The following is a 27182-nucleotide window of genomic DNA, read 5'->3' on the forward strand; positions in this document are numbered from 1 at the left end:
CTTTCATGATTTGCTAAGGGGAAGGATGCTTTATTTCCCCTACGGAAATCTTGTAGATGGTATGCTACAGAAGTACCAAAAAGGTTATATGGTGTAAACATTATGTTAACACAATTGCAAGGTTTTACCACAAGCTTGAGGTGCAATGGACTCTAGTCACAGGGTAAAGTTCAATCTATCTTATTAATGAGCTTCATAGCTGCAATGAAATATAAATCTGTAACGTTAATGAACGTGTTTAAAATAACTGCCACCATTTTTATCACCTGTAAGTGGTAAAATGTAGATAAAACATTTATTTTGCTTTTAATGCACTCTCGTGTAAAATACTGCTACACTTACTACAGTATTCTAAACATGTCTGACACTTTTAACCTAAAATTCCCCTCTCCTGCTTGTTAAAATCTGCATTTTCCATTTATCTGCTCCCGCACTTAGTGCAGCACAAACAGCTTTAGTTCAACATACTGTGAAATCTGTCACCTACTGGCTGGCTTGCACATGCTCTGTGCATCTCAAAGCCATCCCCATTTACAAACATGAGTGCAAATAGATGCATAAGGAACAAAATTTGCAAATGCATTATTTTAAAAAGGTGAGAAGTTTTTTTTTTAAAAAAAATGCCATGATTAAATAGCAATACTCCAGGGTGTGGTGGGAGTTAATTCATATACATGCCCATGGTAACAGGGCTGTGTAGTATGTTCAGGAGGAGTGAGCCTTCATGATGACCATACGACATATAATATATTTTGTATTGCTGGATTAGAAAAGGCATGCTTTGCTGTAGCATTCTGTAATATAATGTGAATAACTATAATGTCAGGACAGTAGCTACAAAATCATAAGGGGAAAACAGTCAATTGGCTATTACAAAAACATTGGCATGCATTAAAATCACTGCTACTTGCAAATATACCATTACTGCTTTGTGATGTGAACTACTTACAGCAGAAAAACTCGGGAAAACACGTAGGTAAGAAAAGCATTTCTATAGATTATCTCTGAATATCTGAACCCGCTTCAGAGCTTGGTAAAGTAAATCAGTGTATAATTTGGAAGTTTCTATAACATGAAACTTCTTTACTGTGAAACATCAAAACCTCTCATTAGAAGATTTTTGTAGCACTCACATTTCTCCATTAGGAAAAAAAAATAAATTGAGAAAAGTAGTTTTTAGGTTAAATGCATTCCAGCAGCTCCAACCAGAGAAGCCAACAGATACCCTATATCCTTTGTTAAAGCAGCTGGTCATTTGAAATAAAACACTTAACCAGTATCCAGGAAAACTTTACAAAACTGTGTTTGCCAGTTTGTTTCATGTGACTTAAAGTGGCTGAACTTTAAGTTCTTCATTCTGTGCTACTCAAACAGCTTTCATGAAGCAGGCCCTTCTCCCTCCCAGTTTCATCTCTGCATCCTGTTTCCTGTCCACTGAAGTACAATTATGTGTGACGGCACAGTCTGTTGCTGCGAAACTTACTCCAATTCTTTCAGCAGAAGACAGTGATGTCAGCTGAGAGAAGGGCACAACAGAAAGACAATACGTTTGAGAACCATCCTAGTTTATACTTCCTTGAAAAGTGTAAAATCAGTTTATCTGGTACATGACCAAGGAAATGCAGAAATGAGCTGTAAGAAGGCCAGAAAATGTATAAAACACACAGACACACATGCACACCCATATGTAACAAGACACAAGTTTAACTTTATCAAGATGCACTTTTCGTTTTCCTCAGCTGAAAATCCCAGTTTTTGCACAATGACAATTGCTACATAGTCTATGAAAGCTCAAGAATTCTGCTGTTTGCCTCCCTACCGAGCTAAAGTAAGCATTTCACATCTGTGGCAACATGCTTCTGCAAAACAGCAGCTCTCTTACATACAACAAGGCATCTCCTTTCAGCCATTCTGTCACTACATAAGAGAAGAAGAAGCTATGCAGAAGTGCTGCTAACGGTGTGAAGGGACAGGAAAGAACATACTTCCAGAGCCTGACATCTGTTTGTTTTACAGAATATTGGTATTTTAGCACAAGAATGAATGAAGCAGCTAAAGCTCTCTTATTTCCTAAGGCAGATGTAGCTAGTAATTACAGTATTGCAAGGCTTTCTCTGAAGACACTGGTTTTAAACATCCTGACCTAATGCAAGAAAGACACACACACACACACACACACACACACACACACACACACACACACACACACACACACACACACACACACACACACATAAAGGTACTTACCCAACATTTGGCTGAAAAGCAGCTGCTCCAGGTCACCTAAAACAGTGACTACCAGCTCAGGGTCGACCTTAAGGAAGGGTTTTTCCTCCTGGCCCTTGCCAATAGCTGGGGTTTGTTTCTGATTAGCCTTTGCTTTGGTTGCTAAGATTTCATCATCTGATTTGCTGTCATCCACCTCAGTTTCAGGGGCCTTGCTCAGGGGCTTGACCTCTGCATAGGGGCCCCTGGGAATGCGACTAGGTTTCCCAATGTTCGACACAGATGAAGATGCAAGGGGCTTGTTGGTACTAGGAGCCAGTTTCCCCTGAAAGAGTGAATGTTCTGATTTTGACAGGTTTTTTGACATTAGTGGTGTATCCTTGGGCTTCTGCCCAGCTTTGCCATAATTTTGCGCTGCCTTAGACATGTCATCACTCCATTTGGGCTCATAAAGCTGCATCTTCTTCTCTGAGTCAGTCAGGAAAGACAGGTTTGTAAGGGATTTCTGTTTCCGCAGGTTGGACATTGGTGGCACCCTACTTTCCAGACTGCCTGCTTTAAAGACCCTGAGCTCACCACTGCGCTGCATGGCTGGTACCTTTCCTCGCTTCTGCATCATCAGCTTTCCTTCAGCTTGCTTCTTGTATGTTTTCTCGTCCTCCTGGATGTCAGTGCCAATGTCAACGTCGTGGCTTTTTACAGTTGTCCCCAGCATTCTGCCCACTTGAAATCATTTAAAATCCCAGTCTAGGAGCACACAGAAAGGCAGGAGAGGAAGGGAAAGGCAATCTTCCCGCACTGACAGCTCTGCAGCAGCAGCTCAGCTGGGAGGTTACGCACAGTCTCCTCCTTACAATATGCAGAGCCTGCAGCTAGCTGTAGCCTCAGCCCCTCTGCTCTCCCACTGTTCGACTGATTACCAGCGGAATGTCATCAGAAAGGCAGAGTGCCCTCCTCCCTCCTTCCTTCCCTCCCTCCCTCCTCCGAGATGCTCCTGTTTCAGAAGAAAAAGCTGCTCTCTCACTCTCTCCTTCACTCGCTCTCTTACAAATGTGTGTGTGTGTGTGTGTGTGTGTGTGTGTGTGTGTGTATGTATTTGTTTGTGCTTTGCTCCCTTTCAGAACAAGGAAGTTAAGAACTGTACGATTTCTACATTTTTTCAACAATAACATTAGCAACAAGGCACAGGATGACACTAGATTTTCATGAAAAAGAAAATTTTACAGGATAAAAGCAAATAAATTATCAGTCTATTCTAAATGGAAAACAGCATTCCTCATTAACATCCAAGAGTTCCCACACTGCGTGCACTGTATAATATGGAGGAAACAATATAAAATATGAATATGGTGATGTGTTGTGTTATGAAAAAAGGGATCCTGTCTCACAAAGAAATCATGGTGGCACGAAGCTGTATAATAAAGGCTCTGAAAACAAACACCAGGAGCTGTCAACAATGCTTTTTAAGAGACATAACACAAATATGCTTACTATATCATTCTGACTCTCCTTCAGTTTAAACACCTCAAGTCTTAACATTTCCAAGGATATCAATGATAACTCCCCATGAGGTTACCTCTTAATGAGTAAACTGCACATTTCAAATGTATGAATCATAGACGGCTGCCTTAAAATGGAAAAAAATGCTACAAGCATTACCAATACAGTAGTTTAGTAGTTAAGATCTCTTACCTCACAAAATCAGGGTGAGGAGTTCAATCCTGACTTCCACCCACCATTTGTGTAGAATTTGCATGCCCTCTTTTTGCCTTTCTGGTTTCCTTCCACTTCTCAAACACATGATGGTTGATTTGCTATTATAAAACCTCTCACTCTGTATGTTTATATGTATATATATATTTGTGTGTCTGTGTGTGTGTGTGTGTATATCTCTCTCTCTCTCCCCCCCTCTCTCTCTCGATATATGTATATATATATATATATATATATATATATATATATATATATATATGTGTGTGTGTGTGTGTGTGTGTGTGTGTGTGTGTGCAGGCGTGCGTACGCATGCTGCGTGTTCATTTGAATACATATAAGCACAACCTACATGTACAGTTTTAATATCAGTGGCACAACAGGTAGTATATTTGCCTTTGGTGCAGAAGGCTGTGGGTTCTATTCCCAGACCAGGCAGATCAATTGCTAACACTGCAATGCAGCATAAGGAGGATGCTATAATCTGGAGTGTGTTGTCCTTCAGATGAGACATTAAATTGAAGCCCCAACTGCTTGAGTTGGTGCTAGCTCAGGTGGATGTAAAAAATTCCACAACACTTAGTGAAAAGAGTAGGAAAAATTCCTTGATGCTCTGGCCAAATTTCCCTTTTTAGTATACATACCACCTCTGGTCTCTCCTGAAAAGAGGCTACTAGCCTAGTGGGATTAGCTCGGTCAGCAAAGGATAAATAAATCAAATAAAGTACACATGTCTAACTGCACTTTCTTGAGTATCATACACTGTCCCCTTTGTGTGAAATGGCACCAAAAATCATAGCCCTGTGATGGTACTCATGCAGCAGTGATTCATATAGGTTGATATGCCCATGGAACTAAGCCCCTGTCTATATGGGATGACATTCATTGACTAAAACCTCCTGTGTATGGGATGTATGCATGAAGTAAAGCTCCATTTATTTGAAATATACACATGTGACAGAGTAGCACCTATGGGAATAACATACACGAAGTAATATTTCCTCCATGAATTGTGTATGATGGAATTAGTGACATACCTAGCATATTTGACACCCGGAACAGAAATCTTTTTAAAGATCCCCCCTCCCTAGAGATTTTTTTCTAACTCCTCCTCCTCTGTGAAACTTGTTTTTAGTAATAATCATGAAATGGCTATCAAGGAGCAAGCTAGAAGAAGTTACCAAATTCTCAAAAGGAAGGCTTGTCCCAAACAAATAACTAGTGCCAGAATTATGGACTAAAGCTAAATGTCAAAAAATGCATTATCATCTCCTTTGGAAAGTTGAGTACAATGTTGACAAACACTGCTAAGAGCTGACTCAGTAATTCAGGATTTGGTAACTTATGTGGGCAGTTGACTCCAAATTCTATTAGGAACAGATCAAGATAAAGCAAACTTAGGGACTTTCTGCAAAATCAGGAACATTTTTAATTTGGTTTTACAAATACAGCACTTAGAGAGAGAGAGAGAGAGAGAGAGAGTAAAGACTGCAGAATATTTCATGCAAATACACACTAGTCATGTAAGGGCAGACTGCAAGCTAACAAACAATATGAGGTTAAATTGCAGACCAAACATATTCGGCAAATGCAAGAGCAGTCTGTAAAACTGTAGGTGGTTTCAAATGTGCTTCTTAGGGTATTCCAGTTTATTCCATACAAATGCACACTAACTGTTAATGTCCGAATTTAAACTGAGCACCAGTTATTTCATCAACAACACAGCTAGCCACCCTCCTCTCAAAAAAAAAAAAAAAAAAACATAAATATTCTAATTTATTTCACATAAATGCGTACTAGCCAGCCCTTAATACCAGACTTTAATCTCAGCAAATGAAAAGGATAAGTTCCCATGTCACAGATGGCCACCCACGCCCAAATAAATTCACTTTATTTCATGCAAATGTATACTGGCCAGCTTTTAAAATAATATAAAAGGGCAAAGTTACTGCCAACTCCCCCCCCACCAAAAAAAAAATACTTAAGTAGGTTCACAGGTTCATAGGTAAGTACTAGGCTATGTGCCCGAGAGCATCTATAAGCCTAGCCAGAATGTGTTGGCTTTCGCCGCCCCTTACATTAATTCTCAGTGCCTCTGTCCTGCAGAGCCATTAGTTCCCTGTGTGCCTCTGTCCAGCAGAGCCACTGCAGTGATCCCCGGGGTAAATTTTCTGTTTCCCATCCACTCGTCAAGGTTTCTCTTGAAGAGTGTTAGTGAGGGACTCTGCCTAATGTAGACTGGAATCCTGTTCCAAAGCATGGGGTGTCTCTGGGACAGGAATCTATCCATCCAGCATGTCCTATTTATCGTTGTGAGGTTTAGATCCCTAGAGCGTGTTGCTCTCGGAGATTTGTTTTTTTTTAGGTAGAGCATGTCCATCAATTCTGGGTTGGACATGGCCTTGTATGTCAGGAAGAGATCACCTCTGAATAAGCGGTATGCAACCGAGTACAGCTGGAGTTTCTTCAGTCGGCTGCATATGGCATCTGTTTGAGGCCAGTAATCCTCTTGGTGAGGTACTTCTGTGGTCTTTCCAGCTGTTGCAGGTGTCTTGTAAGGTACGTCACAAATGGGGCATTGTACTCTATGATGGGTCTGATGAGTGATGAGTAGAGGAGCACAATAACCTCTTTTGTTTTAGATGCGAACCCTTTTGTGATTAGGTGGGACACATAGAAGGATTTTCTAACCACCTTGGCAATATGATTATCAAAGGAGAGATTACTATCTATACTTGGGTCCCCAGATCTCTTATTACATTTTCTGTATTTAGGGGACTACCACGTATGTGGTAGTTTGCGGGTACTTTGTTTTTTCCAAAGGGGATGACTATGCACTTTTTGGCATTTAGCTTGAGGCCATGATTTTGACACCAGGTATCCATCTCAATGAGACCCTTCTGGAGGATGTCTGTATCAGCTGGAGAGTCAGTTATGGCCCCCAGTTTGCAGTTGTCTGCGAACTTGATCAGCACAGTCCTCCTGTGCTTGCCTGCACCTCTGAGAAGTATATACTGAACAGGAGGGGTCCCAGGACCGAGCCCTGGGGGACGCCACTTGTAACCGGTTTAGAGTTGGACCTATAGCCTGCAACTCTCACTGTGTGGGTTCTATCTGTGAGCCAATTGGCAACCCATCTCGTGACGTTGGGGTTTATGTTCAGGCTGGTGAGCTTGTCTATAATACTAGAATGGGGAATGGTGTTGAAAGCCTTTACGAGGTCTAGGTTGGCTGTGTGGACCTCCTTTTCCTTGTCTAAAGCCTTGGTAGCTGTCTCAAAGAAGTCCATCAGGTTTAGGAGGCATGATCTGCCCTTAACAAAGCCAAACTAGGTAGGGTCCAATATTTGGAGGTTCCCAATGTCTCTGTTAATGAGTTCCATGATGATGTGCTCCATAGCCTTGCAGACCAGGCTAGTCAGGCATATAGGGCGATAGTTTCTGGGGTCCTTTGTGGAGTAGGATAACTGTTGCTGTGCGCCACTCTATGGGTATATATCCTGTAGAGAGGCTGAGTTTGAACAGTGTGTTTAGGTGAGGGGTTAGTTCATTTTGGAGCTCATATTAGACACAGCCTGGGATACTGTCCGGTCCCATTGAAGCTGTGTTTTTGGCTTTGGATAGGGCTATTTTAACCTGTGTGACATTGATTGCTGAGGCTCTACATTCTTCTGGTATGGTTATGGGCCCTTTAGGGGGTGAGAGGAGGGTGAAGTTTGCACTAAACTTGTCTGCCAGAATGTTGGCAATATCAGTCAGTTCATTGTATTTTGTGCTATTCTGCATTAACAGAGCAGATCTGAGAATTTCCACTTAGGTTCTTGACATAGCTGAAGAACACTTTGTGGTTATCTTTGGAGTCCTTGGCAATTTTTCTTTCGAAGCTAGCCTTGGATGATTTTATGAGGGATCATAGTTTCTTGCTGATACTGATCAGGGATGTCTTTCCCTCTTGGGATTTTACTCTTTTCTGTACTAGTTTCCTCCTTCTATTGTATAGCTTGTTTATGGCAGGGGTCCACCAGACTGGTTTCCTTTTCTTGGAGGAGTGAGTCTTGGTTTTGCTTGGGATAGCACGATCCATGCATTCTTGCAGGTGCTCATAGATTGCCTTTGTAAGGGATTCAGCAGCTTGGACAGCGTTGTTTTTTAGCATGGGGGCTGTGAACCTTTCCACCTCGGCCTTGAGTAACGTGAAGTTTGCTTTTGAAAGGTTTTTCATGGTAATTTCCTTGATTGGGGGTGGGGGCGGAATATGGATACCCAGAGTGATTTGTTTATGGTCCGATCTAACCAGCGAGGGGTTGACCTCCGGTGTGGAACACCGGTCGCTCATGTTGGTGATGACCAGGTCCAATATGTTGTCACTTTGGTGGGGGTGTTGACCAGTTGATCCAGGGCATTCAAGTTTATAAATTCTAGGAAGCGTTGGGCAAGGGAGTTAGTACTTGAGTAGTTCTCCCAGTTAATGTTTGGATAATTGAAATCACCCAATATTAGGGTGTTTGGTAGGACCTTCATATTTTCAAGTGTTTCCAGAAATGCGGAATGGGGGTCATGGTGGGTGATCTGTAGCAAGCTACAATTTGAATTGCAGTTTTGCCCGTTGTTAGTTGCACATGGATGATCTCTGAGGCATCGTGCTGCACCACTAACCTGGAGGTGTGGGTATCATTGATGACTATGGATACACCCCCGCCTTTTGTGTTTCAGTCTGGGTTCTGTGGCCAAAAAGTAGGGTATGAGTTACAGCGTGGTAGTGCTGGGGTGCTCTCTGGAGCCTTTAACCGTGTTTCTTTTGCTATTCAGATTTATTCACACAAATGCACCTTAACAGTAGAATTTAATCCAAACAAATGAAAATGGCAAGTTGCAACCATCCACAGCACAGCTGGCAAACCCCCAACCCCCCAAAAGGATAAAAATATTCCAATTTATTAACACAAATATTTACTTGCTAGCCTTAATAGAGCAGGATTAAAGCTGAACAAGTGAAATGGCAAGTTACTTTAATCCGCAGCTCAGCTAGCTCCCAAAACAAGAAGAGGGACGAAGGATACAATGAAAAAAAGAACATAAATATCCAATTTCAAAATAAAATATTTAAACAAATGCATAAAGACACACACACACACACACACACACACACACACACACACACATACACGTCAAACTTTAAAATATTTACACACGCAGTATTTCCATCTCTCTCAACTTTCTGATTTAAAAGCCTGCATTTGCACTTGTTTCCCCCCTTTCCTGTAACTAGTCTAGTCCAGATACAGATTTGCTGCATCCAAGACTGTTTGCAAGCTCCTGAGGCCCCCAAGTCTTTCTGTGTTGGAGGGAAGCCTGCTAGCTTATCAGTGGGAGTGGTAAGCACTAGGTAACCTATCTACCACATAATAAAACCTCACATACCAGTGAGCAAATACTCCCTACAGGTTACGGCATACTAAGAGTAGACCGGCTAAACAAAAAAGGAGGTGGTGTAGCTATAATATTTAAACATCTAAACATCCAGATCTTAAAATCATCAGCTCCACAAATAGGCAATGAAGAAATAATATATACCAACCTCAAAATTAACCAAAACAAAACCATCAACATAATTGGATGCTACTTCCCACCTGGCCAAAACATCCCTCCACTAGAAAACCTCCTCAGCTGGTCTTCCCACCATCTCCCCCAAGAAACTATCATTTTAGGTGATTTCAATATTGACTGGCAATCCTGTTCTGGCAACAATCCAAGCCATCATGTACTCCTTCATGGCTCCACCCAACTAGTCCAGTCACCAACAAGGATAAATAAAAACTCCAGCAAGCACACTACCTTGGAATGGATACTAGTCAGTAAGAACTCCCAGTCATATATAACAGGCTGCTTATCAGATAGACTCAGTGATCACTCCCCAACATTCCTACTCAAAAAATACCTGTACCAAGCTAAACCTGTCATCTATCGTCAAATACGTAAAAAAATAAACTTTAACCCAATCACATTCATCTCATCCCTCAAAGAAAGAATGTAACTGGCATGCTCTAAAGTACCTCAGTCTAGATGACGCAGTTGAATTTTTTAATACTACCTCCCTGAACATCCTTAATTACCATGTCCCCATAAGATTTTCCAGAACCAAAGCACAACCCTCCCCATGGCTACAGAAAACCACTAAGTCAGAAATGAAAAACGGGGATAAAGCCTGGTAGCACTGGCACAAAACCAAAACCCCCGCAGCTAGACAAACATTCCTAGAACTACGCAATAGAGTCAAAAAGCTAATAAAATAGGACAAATTCCAATACTACCAGTCTGCCCTAGACTCCTCACAACACAGCCCCAAACAATTCTGGTCCTCCATAAACTCCATCCTCCACCCAGGTAAAGTCAGTACCCCTCCTCTTAACATCCCTCACTCCTCAGAAAATATTGCTACCTCATTCAACACACACTTCACCCAAACCATACTATCACTAGCTAAACAACACAAGCCCCCTCACCTCCAACCCACACCTTCAGCTAGTAATCTCCCCACTGCCTTCTCTTTTTATCCTGACCCTACCTCCAACATAAAAAAACTCTTAACTAAACTTAAACCCACCAAATTAGCAGCAGACAACCTCCCAAGTGAATACCTACAAATCGCTGCTGATGCTCTGGCCTACCCAGTATCCATCTTGATTAACCGATCTCTGTCAGAAAGTTACGTTCCCACATTGTGGAAAGTCTCACATATAATTCCCCTCCACAAAGGCGGACCCTCTGCAGAACTAACCAATTACCGCCCCATAGCTATTCTCTCTCCACTCTCCAAAATACTAGAGAGATGCATACACTCTCAGGTCTCACACTACCTCCTTACTAACAACCTCCTTTCCAGTACTCAGCATGGTTTCCGACCAAACCAAAGCACCACCACTGCCTTACTCTCCTTTACTAACACTATCCTTCAGCATAAAAACAATGGCTATCTCTCCTCTGCTACTTTCTTAGACCTATCTAAAGCATTTGACATGGTCCCACACAAACAACTTATCTCTGTCCTCAATAACCTATCCTTCTCACAATCAGTCACCAACTGGTTTCAGAGTTACCTGTCTGACCGCCAACAATCCGTTGCATGGCAGAATGACATATCTCCCCAACTACCTGTCTCCATAGGGGTTCCCCAAGGATCCATCCTTGGACCCCTACTTTTCTCTGTTTACACCAATAATCTAGCCTCTGCCACCAAACATGGCACACTCATCCAATACGCAGATGACTCAACCATCATCTGCTCAGCCCAGTCCCTACCCAAACTGCAAAAAGTCACACAGGAAGCCTTTTCCTCTGTTGAAACATGGTTATCCGATGCCCAATTAATACTCAATCAAAACAAAACTAAACTACTCATCTTCCAACCCACCAAACATACTCAAAACAACTCTCACTTTAACATCACAGCAAAAGACAACACCACTATATACCCAACTGAACACACCATATTGCTAGGAGTGGAAATAGACAATAAACTAAAATTTGACATTCACATATCCATGACCATAAAAAAAGTCCACAAAAAACTAGGAGCATTATACAGAAATAAACAATTTCTCACGAAAGCAGCAAAGATTTCAATAGCAAATTCCCACCTTATCTCCACCCTACTTTATGCCTCTCCAGTATATACCAACCTAAGGCAATGTGATCTAAACAAGCTAGAGACCTGCTACAATAAAATCGCCAAATTCGCCACAGGGGTATCCTACCGTAGTCACCACTGTCTCTCACTTGCTGAACTGGGCTGGCTTGAACTCCCTCACCTCCTTCAGTGGTATCAACTCTCACTCGCCCACAAACTAGTAAACCATCCACTAAATGTCCCATCCCTCCAGAATCTACTCCAACCCTATCGCACCACCAGACCACTAAGATCCAGCAACAAAAATCACTTGCAGATCACTAAAGCCAATAACTCTGCTGGTGAAGCACTATTCTCTTGCGCCATAGCCAAATTATGGAACTCACTCCCACCCACAATTACCTCCATACCATCATGCACCAACTTCAAAACTTTATTAAAAGCGCACCTAAAACATGCTGGCTATGCCCTTGCAACTCCCACTCTAATATCATCCACCCCATCCAACTACTACCTTTCTCTCACCTCCACTAACTACCTTGATGATAGCAAGCTCAGATGCTCAAAAGCCTAGTACTTATTATACAGCAGGAACTTCTCATTGTTACATTTGTTAATGCCTGTTATGTACTTCACAGATAAAGATTCTAGTTGTCTACTGATGTACTATGTTCTTCATCTGTAAATATGTTGTAAGTAATTTCTATGTTAAATTGTTAATCGCTATGTAATCCAATGTAACTACTGTCTCTTTATTTTACTGTGGAGCGTTTCTCCCCGGGCCTCCGCTGAAAATGGACCCACGTCCAGTCGGACACTCCCGGTCAACAAATTTAAATAAATAAATTAAATAAATAAATAATGAGTGGTTTCTGGCCCAGAAATTGTAGTTATTAGCCGTTTGGGCAATTTTTCCATCTCTCTCAACTTTCTGATTTAAAAGCAGCAACACACCAAACAGCCGATACTTTTCTTCTCCTTAATTATGAAAGATCTGGTACCTCGGCAGTTCGCCTTCAAGGATCTTATGAATAATAACAAATATGTATATTTGTGATATTTGTTATTATTCATAAGGTCACTTTAAATGTTTTTTCTTCTTTTATTATTTATTGGAAAATTGATTAATTGATTAATTGGTTGTTTGAATATTCATTATAAAAGCTGACATTGTGCAGTCATTAATTGTGATCCTTGAAGGCGAACTGCCGTGGTACCAGATCTTTCATAATAAAGGAGAAGAAAAGTATCGGCTGTTTGGTGTGTTGCTGCTATTTGCCTTTTCTGTTGCTGTGTTTTGTCAATTTCTGATTTAAAAGCCCGCATTTGCACTTATTTCTTTCCTATAACTACTGAAAAATCCATGAAGAAGCAGACTCAGACCAGCATGGCACACAACACAAATTTACTGATAATATGAGCACTTTCGTTTGGTCCAGTACCAAACTTTTTCAGAAAAAACACATGTAACCCAAAACATTCAACTGTTCTACTTTAAAATTCATCATGTGATTGATCACCTGATTTCATTCCATCACTAATCACATGGTTTGCCCAGAACATTCATATTTCATAGACTTTAAAAAGCAATTCATTTTATACAAAAGTTCTTGTTACTAAAACATTGTATTACATTCAAAACATACTAATAAACCCATTCTAAAATAAACATTTAAAAACATTAAAAATATTTAATAAATATTCAATAATTTATACTTAATAATTTATTTTTAATAACTTCCCTGCCTTACCTATCTATTCAAGCTCTTTAGCTTTAATATGGAAGTAACAGAACAAACATCATTTAAACCAGATAATACATATGAATGGCAACGTAGTTGCCAAGATAATTCACATGCTTCCAATTTTAAAGATGAAGGTCCCCCCTCTCTTCTTTTTGGATTTGGTCAATGATTCTGAACTTAAACCAATGTCCTGGATGATTTTTTACATGGTTTGCTATAGCATTGTCTAACATTTCTTTCTTTATAGCATAGAGGTGTACAAAAAGTCTCTCTCTTAGTTTCCTATCTGTTTTTCCTATATAGAAACTGGGGCAATGTTGACATAAAGCTATATAAACAACTCCACTAGTGTTACAATTATATTTATATTTTGTCTCGTACTTTCTGTCTCTGATGGTAAAGGAAATTCCTACATCAATGTACTTACAATGAGGGCAAGATTCGCATCTAAACATGCCTTTAATTCTACTATTAGGTAAATCCTGGAAATTTATAATGTTCTTAAAATTCAAACCTTTCTTAAAGACAAATTTCGGTTTTATATTACTGAAATTATTACAAATTGTGTCTGTAGCCAATAAGGGCCAATTTTTATATATAATATTTCTTATAGCCAGAGCATCTGTACTAAAAGTAGTGATAAATAATAAGTTACTAGGAAATTCACTATTACTTGCATTATTAGTCATATTTGTGTCATTTAAAATAAAATCCTGAGTATTAGGTTAACTTAAAATTGCTTTATAAACTCCTTGTGTTCGTTTATTCACTACTTCAATTCTTATCTCTTTCACAAATTTGTCCGGGTATCCCCCTCTTAGCAAACACAGAAGTCAAATTATCACATTCAACTAAAAAAATCAGCTTCTGTTGTAACCATTCTGGCTGCCTGAACAAATTGCCCCTTAACTACAGACTTTTTTGTTGTAGGGGGTGTTGACTTGTATAATGAAGGAAAGAATTTGAAAATGTAGTTTTCCTAAAAATTCTGGCCTTGTAACTATTGCCCTCCTCATCTTTTGAAAGTTTTACATCTAAAAATGACATTTCATCTTTCTCATATGTGTGCGTAAACTGTAGAAAAGTTGTAGTATTATTTAAATATTGGATAAACAAATTTACTTCACATTCACTACCATTAAATAAAATAAAAACATCATCTAAAAAACGTGTATAAAACTTTATCATGTTACTAAAATTATTAGTGTCACTAAATATATATCTGTTTTCCCATTCAGCTCAAGGTTTGTGGCTTCCCTACTTCTCAATTTTGAACAGACCCATTCAACCCCTGTTTCATGGGTATACATGTGTATAAATCTTTCACATCAACAGTTAGAAAGACATATTGTTCATTATATGTTAAATCATTGATATCCCTCAAAAAGGACCATGAATCTTGAGATCCTGAACATAGAGGAATTATTGGATATTATTTAAACAATAATTACTTCTTGTTTGATACAAAATTTTACTTGCAAAAAAAAGGAGTGGCCATGGGGTCACCATGTGGTGGGAGTTATGCAAACCTGGTATTAGCTTTGTTTGGAGCGAGTAACATCTGATCAGTTGTCATATGAAGATACTTTGGAGCCTTCCATAGGAAACCAGTAGAAAAGTTCAGCTGGAGTTGTACAACAAGGGAATGAACAGGAAACTGCGGTAATTCTGACACAGTAAATGATGTGGAGTGATAGGCCAATGAGTTCCATTATGAAAGAGCAATGGATGACACAGGATGAAACTGAAGAGAATATGGTCTGAAACTTTCTATAGAATGCCTGCAGGAAATGGAGAACAAAGACTTTACCCTTAGTTTAATGGCAAATAATCTAAGAGTAAAGTTGCTTGATTTAATGGAGATGTTCAGACATATTAAGACATATTAAGCTCGATGAAAGTACTACACTACAGAAGATCAATAAAACCCAAAAAGTTAGAAGTCTGACAAAATAAATGAACACAGTAATTAGAACTGTTCATAGAGATTCATTTAATATAACAGAAGTAAATAGGATATAATACTGTTCAGCTAAATTAATAACAGATAAAATCTTACCACAAAAAACGGGCAGTAAGGGAAAGGAAGTGGAGAAATCAAATGGCATCATGGAATTATTGAAAAGAAAAAAAACTATAAAGCAATTAAAGCAAGAGGTATCACTGTTAGAAGAGTATAGCAGAGGGAACAGATCAACAAAAATACTCAGAAAGATAGACATGATAAAAGCAATGCGGATTATCAGAACAGATCAGGATCTGTTGTGCACTATCGCAAATAATAAATTTAAACTATCAGCAAAGGCAGAAAAAATATTTATTAATTATGCAGATAAATATAAAGGAAAAGTACAAAATAAGCAATTTATTGATGACCTCAAAAAAGTTTTTTAGAGAATTGGGAAACAAAGCAAAAGGAACTGAAACACCACCAAAAAAAGAAATAGATACATTTTGGAGAAATATCAATGAAGATCCTGTGGAACATAAAGATGCTAAATGAATAGAAGAAGTAAAAGAAAGAATAAGAAGTTCAAATATACAGGATATGAAATGGGATGAAGTAAAGGACAGAAAGATTGAAATAAAGTTAAGAAAAGTTCCTAATTAGAAAACCCAAGGCCCAGATGCAGTACCTAACTTCTGGCTCAAAGTATTGACATCTTTAGATGAAAATTTATCCATGAGTAAGTGCTATTTGTATGCGCACCCCAAACAGACCAACATGGTTAACAACAGGAAAAACAGTGCTTCTACTTAAGAGGAAACCTGTAAGCTATCCTAAAACTATAGACCAATAACTTGCCTTCCGACGACATATAAACTATACATTGGAATTGATACCGACAGAGTTTATAGTCACTTAGAAGAGAAAACAATTATGGCAATAGAACAAAAGGGTACTAAAAGAAAATCATAAGAAACAAAGGATCATTTGTCATTAAATAAAATCATAATGGAGAACTGTAAAAAGGGGAAAAATTTCAGTAAAAAAGCATTTGAAAGTATCCCACATTTGTGGATAAAAGAGTGCTTAAAAATGTTTAAGATACACCCTACACTGATCAATTACATTACAGTGACCATGAAACAGTGGCAAACCACTTTGCAGTTAAGCCATGATAGAGGACAAATTATTATTCCAGGGATAAAAATTCAAAGGGGGATATTCCAGGGTGACTGCAGCGCTTTTGTCTTGCCCTTAACCCATTAAGCTGTTTACTTAACAGATTAGGCCATGGCTATAACTTGGCTCCCACAAAATAACAAAGTATAAACACTTCTCATCTTTTTGGGGATGATTTAAAACTGTATAGTTCATTAGATGTGGACCTGAAAGCACAACTGCAAGTGGTCAAAACTTTTTCAGATGATATAATAATGTCATTCAGTCTTGATAAATGTGCAAAAACAACCTTTAAAGCAGAAAAGCTGCAACATCAAGAAAATATCAGTTTGGGACAGGAATGTAATATAAAAGAACTTGAGCAAGAGAGAGTGTATAAATATTTAGGAATTAATGAAGGATCAACAATAAATCATGAACAAATGTGAATAAATAAATAAATAAATAAGGGTGTACACACTTATGCAACCAGCTTATTGTACATTTTTTTTACTTTTTATATTTTTTCCCTAACAGATTTGTTTGCTTTTCAATTGAATTGTACAGGTTCTAGGTCACATTAAAGGTGGGAAAAGTTTTGAAATGATTTATTGTGGTCTAATTTTTTTATATCACAAAAACCTAGCATTTTAACAGGGGTGTGTACACTTTTTATATCCACTGTAGGTGTCACCCCAGGTATAAATGTGCAGTTTCACATCCATTTGTCCAGACTGTGTTTGAATTGCCGCAGAGAAGTACTTTGTTTTGCAGTGATGGGAAGCCTTTTCCTGGGCAGTGAAGCCTCTGTGAGATGTAACAATCTCTCCAGAATGCCCTGTTTAGATTGCTGGAAAGGTTAAAATCCTTTGAGCGGGTATTTCTGACAATGTTGTTTTTGTGGATATGGAGCAGTTCATCAGTACAGGGTGTGAGGAGGCCTTAAGGCCGAGGCTGAGGTCTCCCTTAGCAATCTGTAGGAGACTGTGAATAGGGAGAGTGATTTATTTGTATTTTTTGTAATTTGTCAATTATACCTGAGTGGGGAATAGTGTTTAATGCCTTGGCCAAGTCAAAACAGACTATATGAACTGATTCTGAGAGAAGTTCACCAGGTTCAGAAGGCATGACCTCCCCTTGATGAACCCAAACTGACTTGGGTCCAGTGTTTGTTGGTTTATTATATCTTTGCATATAACATCCATGAGAATTGTTTCCATGGCTTCATACGTTAGACTGGTCAGACTAATGGGTGCATAGTTTCCTGGGTCAGTAGAGAGGCCACCTTTGTGCAGTGAAATGACTGTTGCCATATTCCAGACCATGGGCACAAACCCAGTTTCAAGGCTGAGATTAAATAGTTTTGTTGGGGGGGGGGTGCCCAGACAAATCCTCTTTTAAGCCATTTAGGAGGTACCTTGGTATGTTATCAGTACCCATAGATAGCTTTGTTCTTTGCTTTGGAGATGCAAGTATGGAGAATGCATATGCACCATCAGCCTGATGGGATACCTTTATGGTTGCCACATTTTCATATGTTTAAAGTGGGACATTTATTACTGAAATATGAGATTTTATAAGACAAACCACATCTTCAATCAATTCAAAAATGTTGATGTTCACCTTACTGTCAAAATAACTGTTTTTTTGTACTAACATTTTAGTTGTTTCCACTATTTTCTGTCATATAAAGATGTCTAATATATAGTATCACAATTTTGCCGCATCAAGAGGAAACTTAGAAAATGTGTTTTTCTCCTAAAATATGAGTGAATTTACCATATATTACATTGTTCTACAGATACAGCAGTCCAGATATGGGGTGTCATTTGAAAAGAGGACTATGTAGCAACCCCTAGTACACACAAGTGTGAGAAAAACTGCAGATGCAGTTAGATTTACAGGGGCCCCCTCAACTGAGGGGAAACACTGAATAAAAAATCAGCCTCATAGGGGTAGGAAATACAACAAACTCAACAATGGCCTCAAGCTGGCATGTTCAAAGTGCAGGAATTGTAAGCACATAATCTGACTCATACTGGATATCCTCAAGTGTGAAAATTACTAGAAATTACATCAGCGTATAAGGGGTACCCTCAGATGTAGGGAATAATGTAACATTTTTTTAAATAATAAAGCAGGCCTTCTGTTTATCAGCACATGTAACATGAAGTCTACTAGGAATTTTCTAAAAGAGCAATGACAAACATAACAAATTTGAAAGCAAACTCTCCCAATCAATAGGTTCAATATTTTAAATGTTGTAAAGCTGCTTCCTGTTGCATCTCTCAACTTCATTGCTAAAGAATTCTGGACAAATCCAAAAATAATGGGGGAGTGGGGCAAAGGCATAAAAATCAAGGTAAATTTTAAAAATGATTGTAATTCACTTAAAATGTAACTAGAACAGGTTTTGCATCAATACGCATTTTTGAACAATGAGTATGAAAGTCTAAAGACTGGTATTATTCACTAACTGTAATACTCTTTAAAATTACAATAAAAATCAAACATTTAAAATGGGACAGGGCAAAACTACAAGGTAAAATCAGAGATGTTGGACACAGTCAAGGACATATGAGGGGTATAGTTCTCGTTATGTGTAAAATCAGCAGGTGCCTGGAATACTTCAAAAGTGGAATTACAGAGACAGAGCTTCAGCACAGCTTAATACGATGCAACTTTTGTCTACACACGATCTGATTCAGCAGCTAGCAACTATCACATGACACATAAAAAATCAAACTAAGAGCCACCTCGTATGGATAACAGAAAAATCATACAACAGTATCGTGTCTAAGCAAAGCTGTAACTAGTATCTAATTGACTTAAAGCTGCTGTAGATGAGTGGAGGAAACTTATTTGCTTTATGTCATTGTTAAGGAATAAACAGTATTATTCTGAGTGCTGCCTGCTGTCTGATTATCCACATTTGATTTACTGGTGGTCTGAAGTGAACTATTTAATTATTAGCAAATGGTGCTCAGTTAAAAGCATGAATGGAGAAGTACTAGACAGTCTTTAATGCCCCCTCAAAGGCAAAAAATACAGCCTCCATGGGACCCAAAAACATCCCTGGCTGCATCCTATATGAACTCAGGCAAGAGCTCTCAGCATCATTAGGCATCCTATTCATCCAAAGCCTGATCACTGGCTTTGTCGCTGCCGAATGGAGGACAGCCACTGTCATCCCTCTACACAAATGTGGAGTGTCCACCAACCTAGGCAATTATAGGCCCATCAGACTAACTAGCCTGATCTGCAAGGCCATGGAACGCATTATCATGGACCTTATAAACAAGGACACTGGCAACCTCCAAACGCTTGACCCCATACAGTTTGTTTTTTGTCAAAGGGAGATCATGCCTGTGAAACTTGGTTGACTTCTTTGAAACAGTCACCAAGACATGGACAAAGGGAAGACAGTATACACCACCTACCTTGACCTGGCCAAAGCCTTCGACACTATTCCAGACTTGGGCATAACACATAAATTCTCCCAGCTAGGTATCAACCCGTATGTTACCAGATGGGTAGCTAACTGGCTTACTCATAGAACCCACTTAGTCAAAATATGGAAAGCCATCCATAACAAGCAGCATATCCCAAGGATCAGTCTTGGGGCCTCTACTATTTGGGATATACTTTTCAGAGGTGCAAACCAAAACTAGTGGTTTGCGGCTGACCAAGTCAGATGACTGCAAGCTGGGCACTGTCTTAAATTCCCCTAGTGATGTGAACATCCTCCAAGATGGCATTACCCAAACTAATGACTAGTGCCAGAAGCATGGCCTCAAACTGAATGCCAAGAAATGCATCATTATCCCCTTTGGGGAAAATGTTGTCCTCACTAATTATCACATTGATAACCCTTGTACTAAGCAAGCAAACAGTTGTGAGGGACTTGGGCACCCAGGTCGATAGCAACCTGACTTTTGACCACCACGATGCCTGCATTCTACGTGGCCTACCTCATAAGTAGGGGTATTTCATCCAGGAACAAGGAGGTCATAACATCCCTGTACTCCTCCCTTATCAGACCCATTATCGAGTACAGTGTCCCCTTCGGCATGTACCTTGCCAAGCACATGAAGCAGCTGGATAGAACACAGAGGTTCCAGATCAGGAAAATCCAGGGTTTCAAACACCTATCCTATACAGACAGGCTAAAAGCCCTGTCCCTCTACTCAGAGGTGATCTGTGTCTGGCATAAAAGGCTGTCTCAGACCCAGCCTTGATGGAGTTGCTGGATATCCGTAAGTGAAACTCCACTCACACAACCCACATGCAAGGCCTCAACCTGGTCTGTGACAATAATAGAACTTATTGGCAGGATAGATTTGTGTACCAAAGACTCAGTCATCTGTGGAATAGACTCCCTCTCCATATCAAGCAGAGTACACCACTGGCCCTCTTTAAGAGGAAACTGGATGATTGGATGGGAAACAGAAAATACACCCCTGGGATCCCACCTGTGTTCCTGATGGACAGAGAAACGGGTGCTGACTTTGTGAAAACATGGGTGAAATTCTTGGCTAGGCTTATAACAGCCTCCAGGTCGATAGCCTAGTATTGTCCTGTGAACCTATACAAATGGGCATTATAGGCAAGGACATGCCAAATGTACAGAGCAAAAGCTCATGACTCATCCTCTCTTTCTATTTCTGACATGTGAGTCTATCCAATCTTAGAAAAAACAGAAGGGAAAACTATGACAAACAGCGTGTAAGTGAATGATTATAAAACCTGTCAGTAGAAGCAAGGGAAGCATTCCATCACAGGCACAGACTGTCCAGTTTGGTCATCATTGTTGTGAAGGGTTTGACTTGGGAATGAATAGACTGACTAGCCTTATGCCCCTACAGATGGGGATCCCTGTCACAGTATAATTCTGTAGTACAAGCTGCAGAACGACCCCCAGAAGGTAACAAATTATTTTACACTGGAAGACACTCCTGTGATATGATGGCTTGACATAGGGCTGTGTGTGATTCAGAGAGATAAAGTCATACCAATAGAAAGCCCTGTCCAAGTGTGCTGAATGACTGCAAATGCAGCCTGCTTCCTAGTGCTCACTCTCACTGCTGCAGGGGAACAAAAGGACAGGTGACATGCACTAAGCAAACAGCATAAAATGGAACTAAAAGAACTAGATGCATAAACAAACCAACAAGACAGTATGTCCATGGTAAGGAAAACTCTGTCTACACAGCTGGCATGAATGTGAAGTGTATCCAAGACTGGGGCAAACACAGCTGTAGACAATGGACTCCCAATGCAGTTGAAGCCTCTTAACAGCACTTCCAGGAGTTAAAAATGAAGAACCTTCATGAGAACTTCTAACTAAAAATCAGAATTTGTAATAATTGTGTTAGACCAAAAAAGGAGTGTACTTCAACATTACTGGAATTTTAAATCTAAAAACACCTAAGAAAATGGTCTCAAAACAACTGACAACTGGCTTGGAAAGTCTAATATAAGGCACCAAAAAAATCTACATTAGCACATAACGATAACGCAGAAAAAGATTAACCAAGTTCCCAAGGTTTAGCAACTGCATTCTGTTCAGCAGAAATGGAAGGGTAACTACTGGGCAAAAACATATGGCCTACCAGACATTAATTTCTCAAGCATAAGACACCAGGGGGAAACCCACTCTACTTCATTATTAGACATTAGAGCTGAGAGGACCTGCACACCGCACACATGAAACAGCTACATGCCTGACAGAATCTAAGTGACCTTCAAGCAAATTAAATAAGAAGATAAAAAAGATTTTCCCGAGAATAATGCAAGCAGGAAATGCTCTGAGCTTTACACTGTAATCTAGGCCTTCGGCTAGGACCCTGATTGGTTTATTGGTTGTTGTCAGCACACTCGAAGCAGGCTATTACTGACAGTGTTATTGCAGGCCAATAAAATTATCAGTGTCACCAGTGTTGCACTACTTGGGTCATGAGTCTATGCACTTCCAGCAGTGTTTGGGGAAGCAATTGATTTATTTATTTATGAAGAGGCAGAGTGCCTCTTTGGCCCTCTTCAGAAGAAATCTTGTTGATCGGATGGGAGATAGGAAACTCACTTCGGGGATCACGTCAGTCACCCTGCTAGACAGGGGTCCAGGGAACTAAATACTATGGGAAGAAATTGCTAGGGAATTGCTATGGCTAGGCTTGTATAGGCCCTAGGGCTGATAGCCTAGTACCAACCTATGAGCAAAATGTATGCCACATTGCCAGATTCATAAACTGCAACAATAGAATGTTTCAGTTCAGTCCTGATCAGATCAAATTCAACTCAATTCACATATAGGAAGATTTATTCAAGCTAAAATGCACCTGTATTTCAAACAATAAAACAAGCTTTTTGCCTTGGCAAACCGCATTTCATAAAACTGAATCATGTTGTCGGGACTGCAGATGACCAACATCACCTACAGTTTCTTTTTAATTTCCCTAAATGTTTAGGGGTTTGATACCATGGCTGGAATGAACTCTGTTCTTAAGTTGGAGTAAAACTCAAGCTCCTGAAATCAGTTTTGCTTCATTCTTTCATGTTTAGGAACTAATCAAGCCAGAAAAAGAACCAAGAATCCACAACAGAAACATAGGAGCTGCACCGCAAACTGCTTGTTTAAAGTACATTAAACGATTTCATCCTGTGGAAGGACTTCTTCAGAATGAGGTAATTAAAATACATGACAGTCTTAAATACAAGAAACCCCTCCCACTAAACTGTTAACAAACAATTAATCAAATCAAACAAATAATTAAAGATAATGAATTAGTTAAATAACAGTCAAAACAAAAGGAGAACTGCACAAATGTAGGAAATGCATTCTACATACTATAAAATGTGTGTGTATGTATCTATATATATATATATATATATATATATATATATATATATATATGTGTGTGTGTGTGTGTGTGTGTGTGTGTATATATATATATATATATATATATATATATATATATATATATATATATATATATATATATATATATATATATATATATATGGGTCTACCTGAAAATGCAGACAACAAGATAACCGACACGAAAACACCAAAAAATAAAAAAGTATAAAAACACAAACGTTCACATGCCCGACAAACCAAAATCCTGACAAACAACAAAAAAATACCTTTCCCAAAAAACAGACACACAACACAAGCACATCAAAAACCTTACAAACACAACTATCTATGCACTAACCTTAACCCTAACCCTAAGGTCTGTCACTATCACACACTTACCTTACCCACACCCTAACCTTAACTCACTTAATCCGCCCCTAACCCTCAAGTCCATCACTATCGCACACTTAACTTACCTGCACCCTAACACTAACTCACTTAACCCACCCCTAAACCTAAACTCCGTCACTATTGCACACTTACCTTACCCACACTCTGACCCTAACATCCATCGCTATTGCACACTTACCTTAACATGTCAGTGTTCTCAGCGTCGGGATTCTCAACTGTCGGTCTTCTCCGTTGTCGATCTTCCGGTGTCGGTGTTCTCGTTGTCGGCGTTCTGCATTGTCGGCGTTTTCAGGTAGACCCATAGAGATATATATATATATATATATATATATATATATATATATATATACACACACACACACACACACATGTGTATATATATATATATATATATATATATATATATATATATATATATATATATATATATATATATATACATATATGGATCTACTTCTTTTGACCTAACTTTCATTTGCCTGACACTCATTTGCCTGAGACCAAATAACTGAAATTTCATTTGCCTGACACTTTATTTGCCTGACACTTCATTTGCCTGACAAGTATTATTAGCAAGAAAATGGAATATGCCCCCTTCCCCACTGCAGTGCGACCCTGGAGTTAAAATATATAGTTGGGGGGGGGTGTGGGGCGAAGCCCCCACTTACTTTTCTGTTACTAAGCAATATTACATCAAAAGTTAACAATATCATATGAAATGAAGTGGGGGGCTTTGCCCCCCACACCCCCCCATTGTGAGGGGCTGTGCCCCCCACACACCCCCTAACTATATATTCTAACTCCAGAGTTGCACTGCAGTGGGGAAGGGGGCATATTCCATTTTCTTGCTAATAATACTTGTCAGTCAAATGAAGTGTCAGGCAAATGAAATTTCAGTCAAATGGGGTCAGGCAAATGAGTGTCAGGCAAATGAAAGTTAGGTCAAAAGAAGTAGACCCATATATATATATATGTATGTATATATATATATATATATATATATATATATATATATATATATATATATATATATAATACATATAAGTATGTAAAAAATTACCAAACTCACAAACACTAACCAGAAATAAAAATGTAATAAATATATGGAGTGTATATGTAAGAGATTGAAAAGAATTGTTTGTATGAAACTAAAAATATGAAACAAAAGCAAGAACAAAAGGTATATGGCTGGCATGACTCAATATATTGACCAAAAATCCTTAAGACAACATGCATTGAATGTTAAAAATATTAATACATAGTATATAAAGCATAAGAAAAACAAAAAAACTGAAAATTATTGGCAGTGAGCAACAGTATGTTAACTCAATGTATAAGGAAGCTTTTAGCCACAATATGCTATTTATGGATGCCATATCATTTAGACCAAAACTATTGGCAGAATCAAGTTTAAGTTACCACCTTAACTCTTTAAGTTCCAAAAGATCCTTCCAGGGGCACACCGGCCATCACATCCTGTGCTGTCAATAATATAAAATTTAAATCCATGTGTTTTGTTGGACTTAATATGTTTAAAGAGTGCATTACAGTCATCTTAATTGTTGATATCATAAATATATTGGTAAATGCTTGTTCTCAAGGATTTCTCAGTTTTCCCCACATAAAAGGCAGGGCAGTTCTGACACTGTGTCACATAAACAACTCCTGTACTTGAACAATAAAATCTTTGTTTCAGGAAATCACCCCATAACCAACAATATGAAATATGTACCCTTCCAAAATGAAACTACATCGGTTACAATGTCCACATTTTTTCATATAGCAACTGGTCATGGTGTGTCCTACTCTTTCCATAAAAGATTTGAAAAAAACATCCTCTTTATAAACAAAATAGAGTGGGGGGCCCAAAACTTGAAACTGTTCACCAGCCATTAAAAATATACACCAATTTCTAAATAGCACTGATTTGATGTCAAAATAGTTGAGGTTATACGTAAGGGCCAAGGCCTTCCTGAAATTGCCTCCAACTTTTAGTTGAGCATTACCATTAATAGTGGGGGTCCCTTTCTCTGTCAAGGGAGAAAAAATAGACTGCTCATGCTTAGATATAACCTCCCCCATAATAACTTAATAAAATTTGGTGGATATCCACGCATCTCAAACATGGTCTTAAGTTTGGCACTGTCTTGAAGAAAAATCTCTTGCTGTGAAATCATAAGTGCTAGCATAACCATTTGGCCCTTGACCAATGCTTTCTTCTGGTGCAGCAAGTGCCAGCTAGAATAGTGTAACAATGAATTTGAATGAGTTGTTTTTTACAGATGTTAAATTCAAAACAATGGCCAACTCTGTTTTTAGAAATTGTTAAATCTAAAAAATTGATATTGTCACAGGAATAGTTAGTTCAAAGTAAACCTGAGGAACTCGGTAGTGTCATTAAGATGACAATAAAAGTCATTGAGCTCCTCTAGCACCATGATGTTGTCCAAGTAGCGGTTGTACAGGGACCAAAGATTGCTATATGAAGCACAAAACACAAAATTAAATTCCTATTCAACCATAATGAGATTGGCAAAAATAGGGGCACAAGCAGCACTCTTAGCCACACCTAAACATTGTCTAAAAAGTGCCCCTCAAAGAATATAAAGTTATTCTTTATGACTAATTCCAGTAAGTCCCTCAGTAACTTAATGTTACCATGGTCAAGGTTACTATTTTTGCACAAGTAGTCATAAAACCACTCCAGGCCTATATCATGCAGAATAGAAGAAAAAGTTCCTTAACATCAATAGTAACCAATATGATGTCCTCACTATATATGTTCTTAGAAACTATTTTTATGAGTCCTTATATAGGTGCACAATATTAGCGCCCACTTCTTCGAGCTGATCGTCAATATACTGAGCTATGGTGAACGTTTTTGAAAATCTAGCCACAATAACTTGCCACAAAGCTGGGTGGACAATGTCCTTGTGTACCTTAGGGATCCCAAAGATAGTAAGAGTTTTTGGGTCAGTTACTCTTAAAATATTCACATTCAGTTTGAAAAGTAAGACCTTGTGTGAGGTACTCATTTAACAGAACATCTATTCTATAATGAGCTATATTCCTTTGGTTAATCGACACCTCCTCATAGGTGTCAACAAAAAGCATGTCAAACGTTTTACTAATGTAGTCATTGGTGTTCATCCCAAAGACATGCTGTAGGTGGATTGGACACACTAAATTGGCCCTAGGCATGAGTGCGTGCATGTGTGTGCCTTCTGTGGAAGGTTGGGCGCCGGTCTGGCAAATCGACACCGTATAAAACTCCACTGCAAATCATGAGCAGACATGTGATCCTCTGTGGTGACCCCTAACCAGGAAAAGCCAAAAGAAGAAGAAGTCATTGGTGTTCATAACTACCAGACCACTCCCCTTTCTCAGGCTTCATTAATCTAACCTGTCTGTTGTTAACAATCTGCTTCAACTGGGTCTGTTCTTCAATAGTGAGATTGTGTCTACAGTGGGCCCTTTTACTATGCAAAATCAGTTTGAT

At 39.0% G+C, this 27182-nt stretch overlaps 1 protein-coding gene across 2 annotated transcripts in view; it reads right to left on the reverse strand.

Moving 5' to 3' along the window:
* Window positions 1-27182, reverse strand: part of NAV1 (neuron navigator 1) — a 2383470-nt gene that overhangs the window by 1922494 nt on the left and 433794 nt on the right. The window contains exon 1 of one of the 2 annotated variants that reach the window (XM_044076516.1): window positions 2248-3118. The exons of the other annotated variant lie outside the window; for it this stretch is intronic. Within the exon in view, the coding sequence (XP_043932451.1) occupies window positions 2248-2941 (694 nt within the window). The 5' untranslated portion in view covers window positions 2942-3118. Of the gene's footprint in view, window positions 1-2247; window positions 3119-27182 lie in introns of those variants that run through there. 2 annotated transcript variants of the gene reach the window in all.

Source organism: Protopterus annectens, chromosome 7.part0 (genome assembly GCF_019279795.1).
Source record: "Protopterus annectens isolate FY-2018-M chromosome 7.part0, PAN1.0, whole genome shotgun sequence".
Classification (NCBI taxonomy): Eukaryota; Metazoa; Chordata; order Ceratodontiformes; family Protopteridae; genus Protopterus; species Protopterus annectens.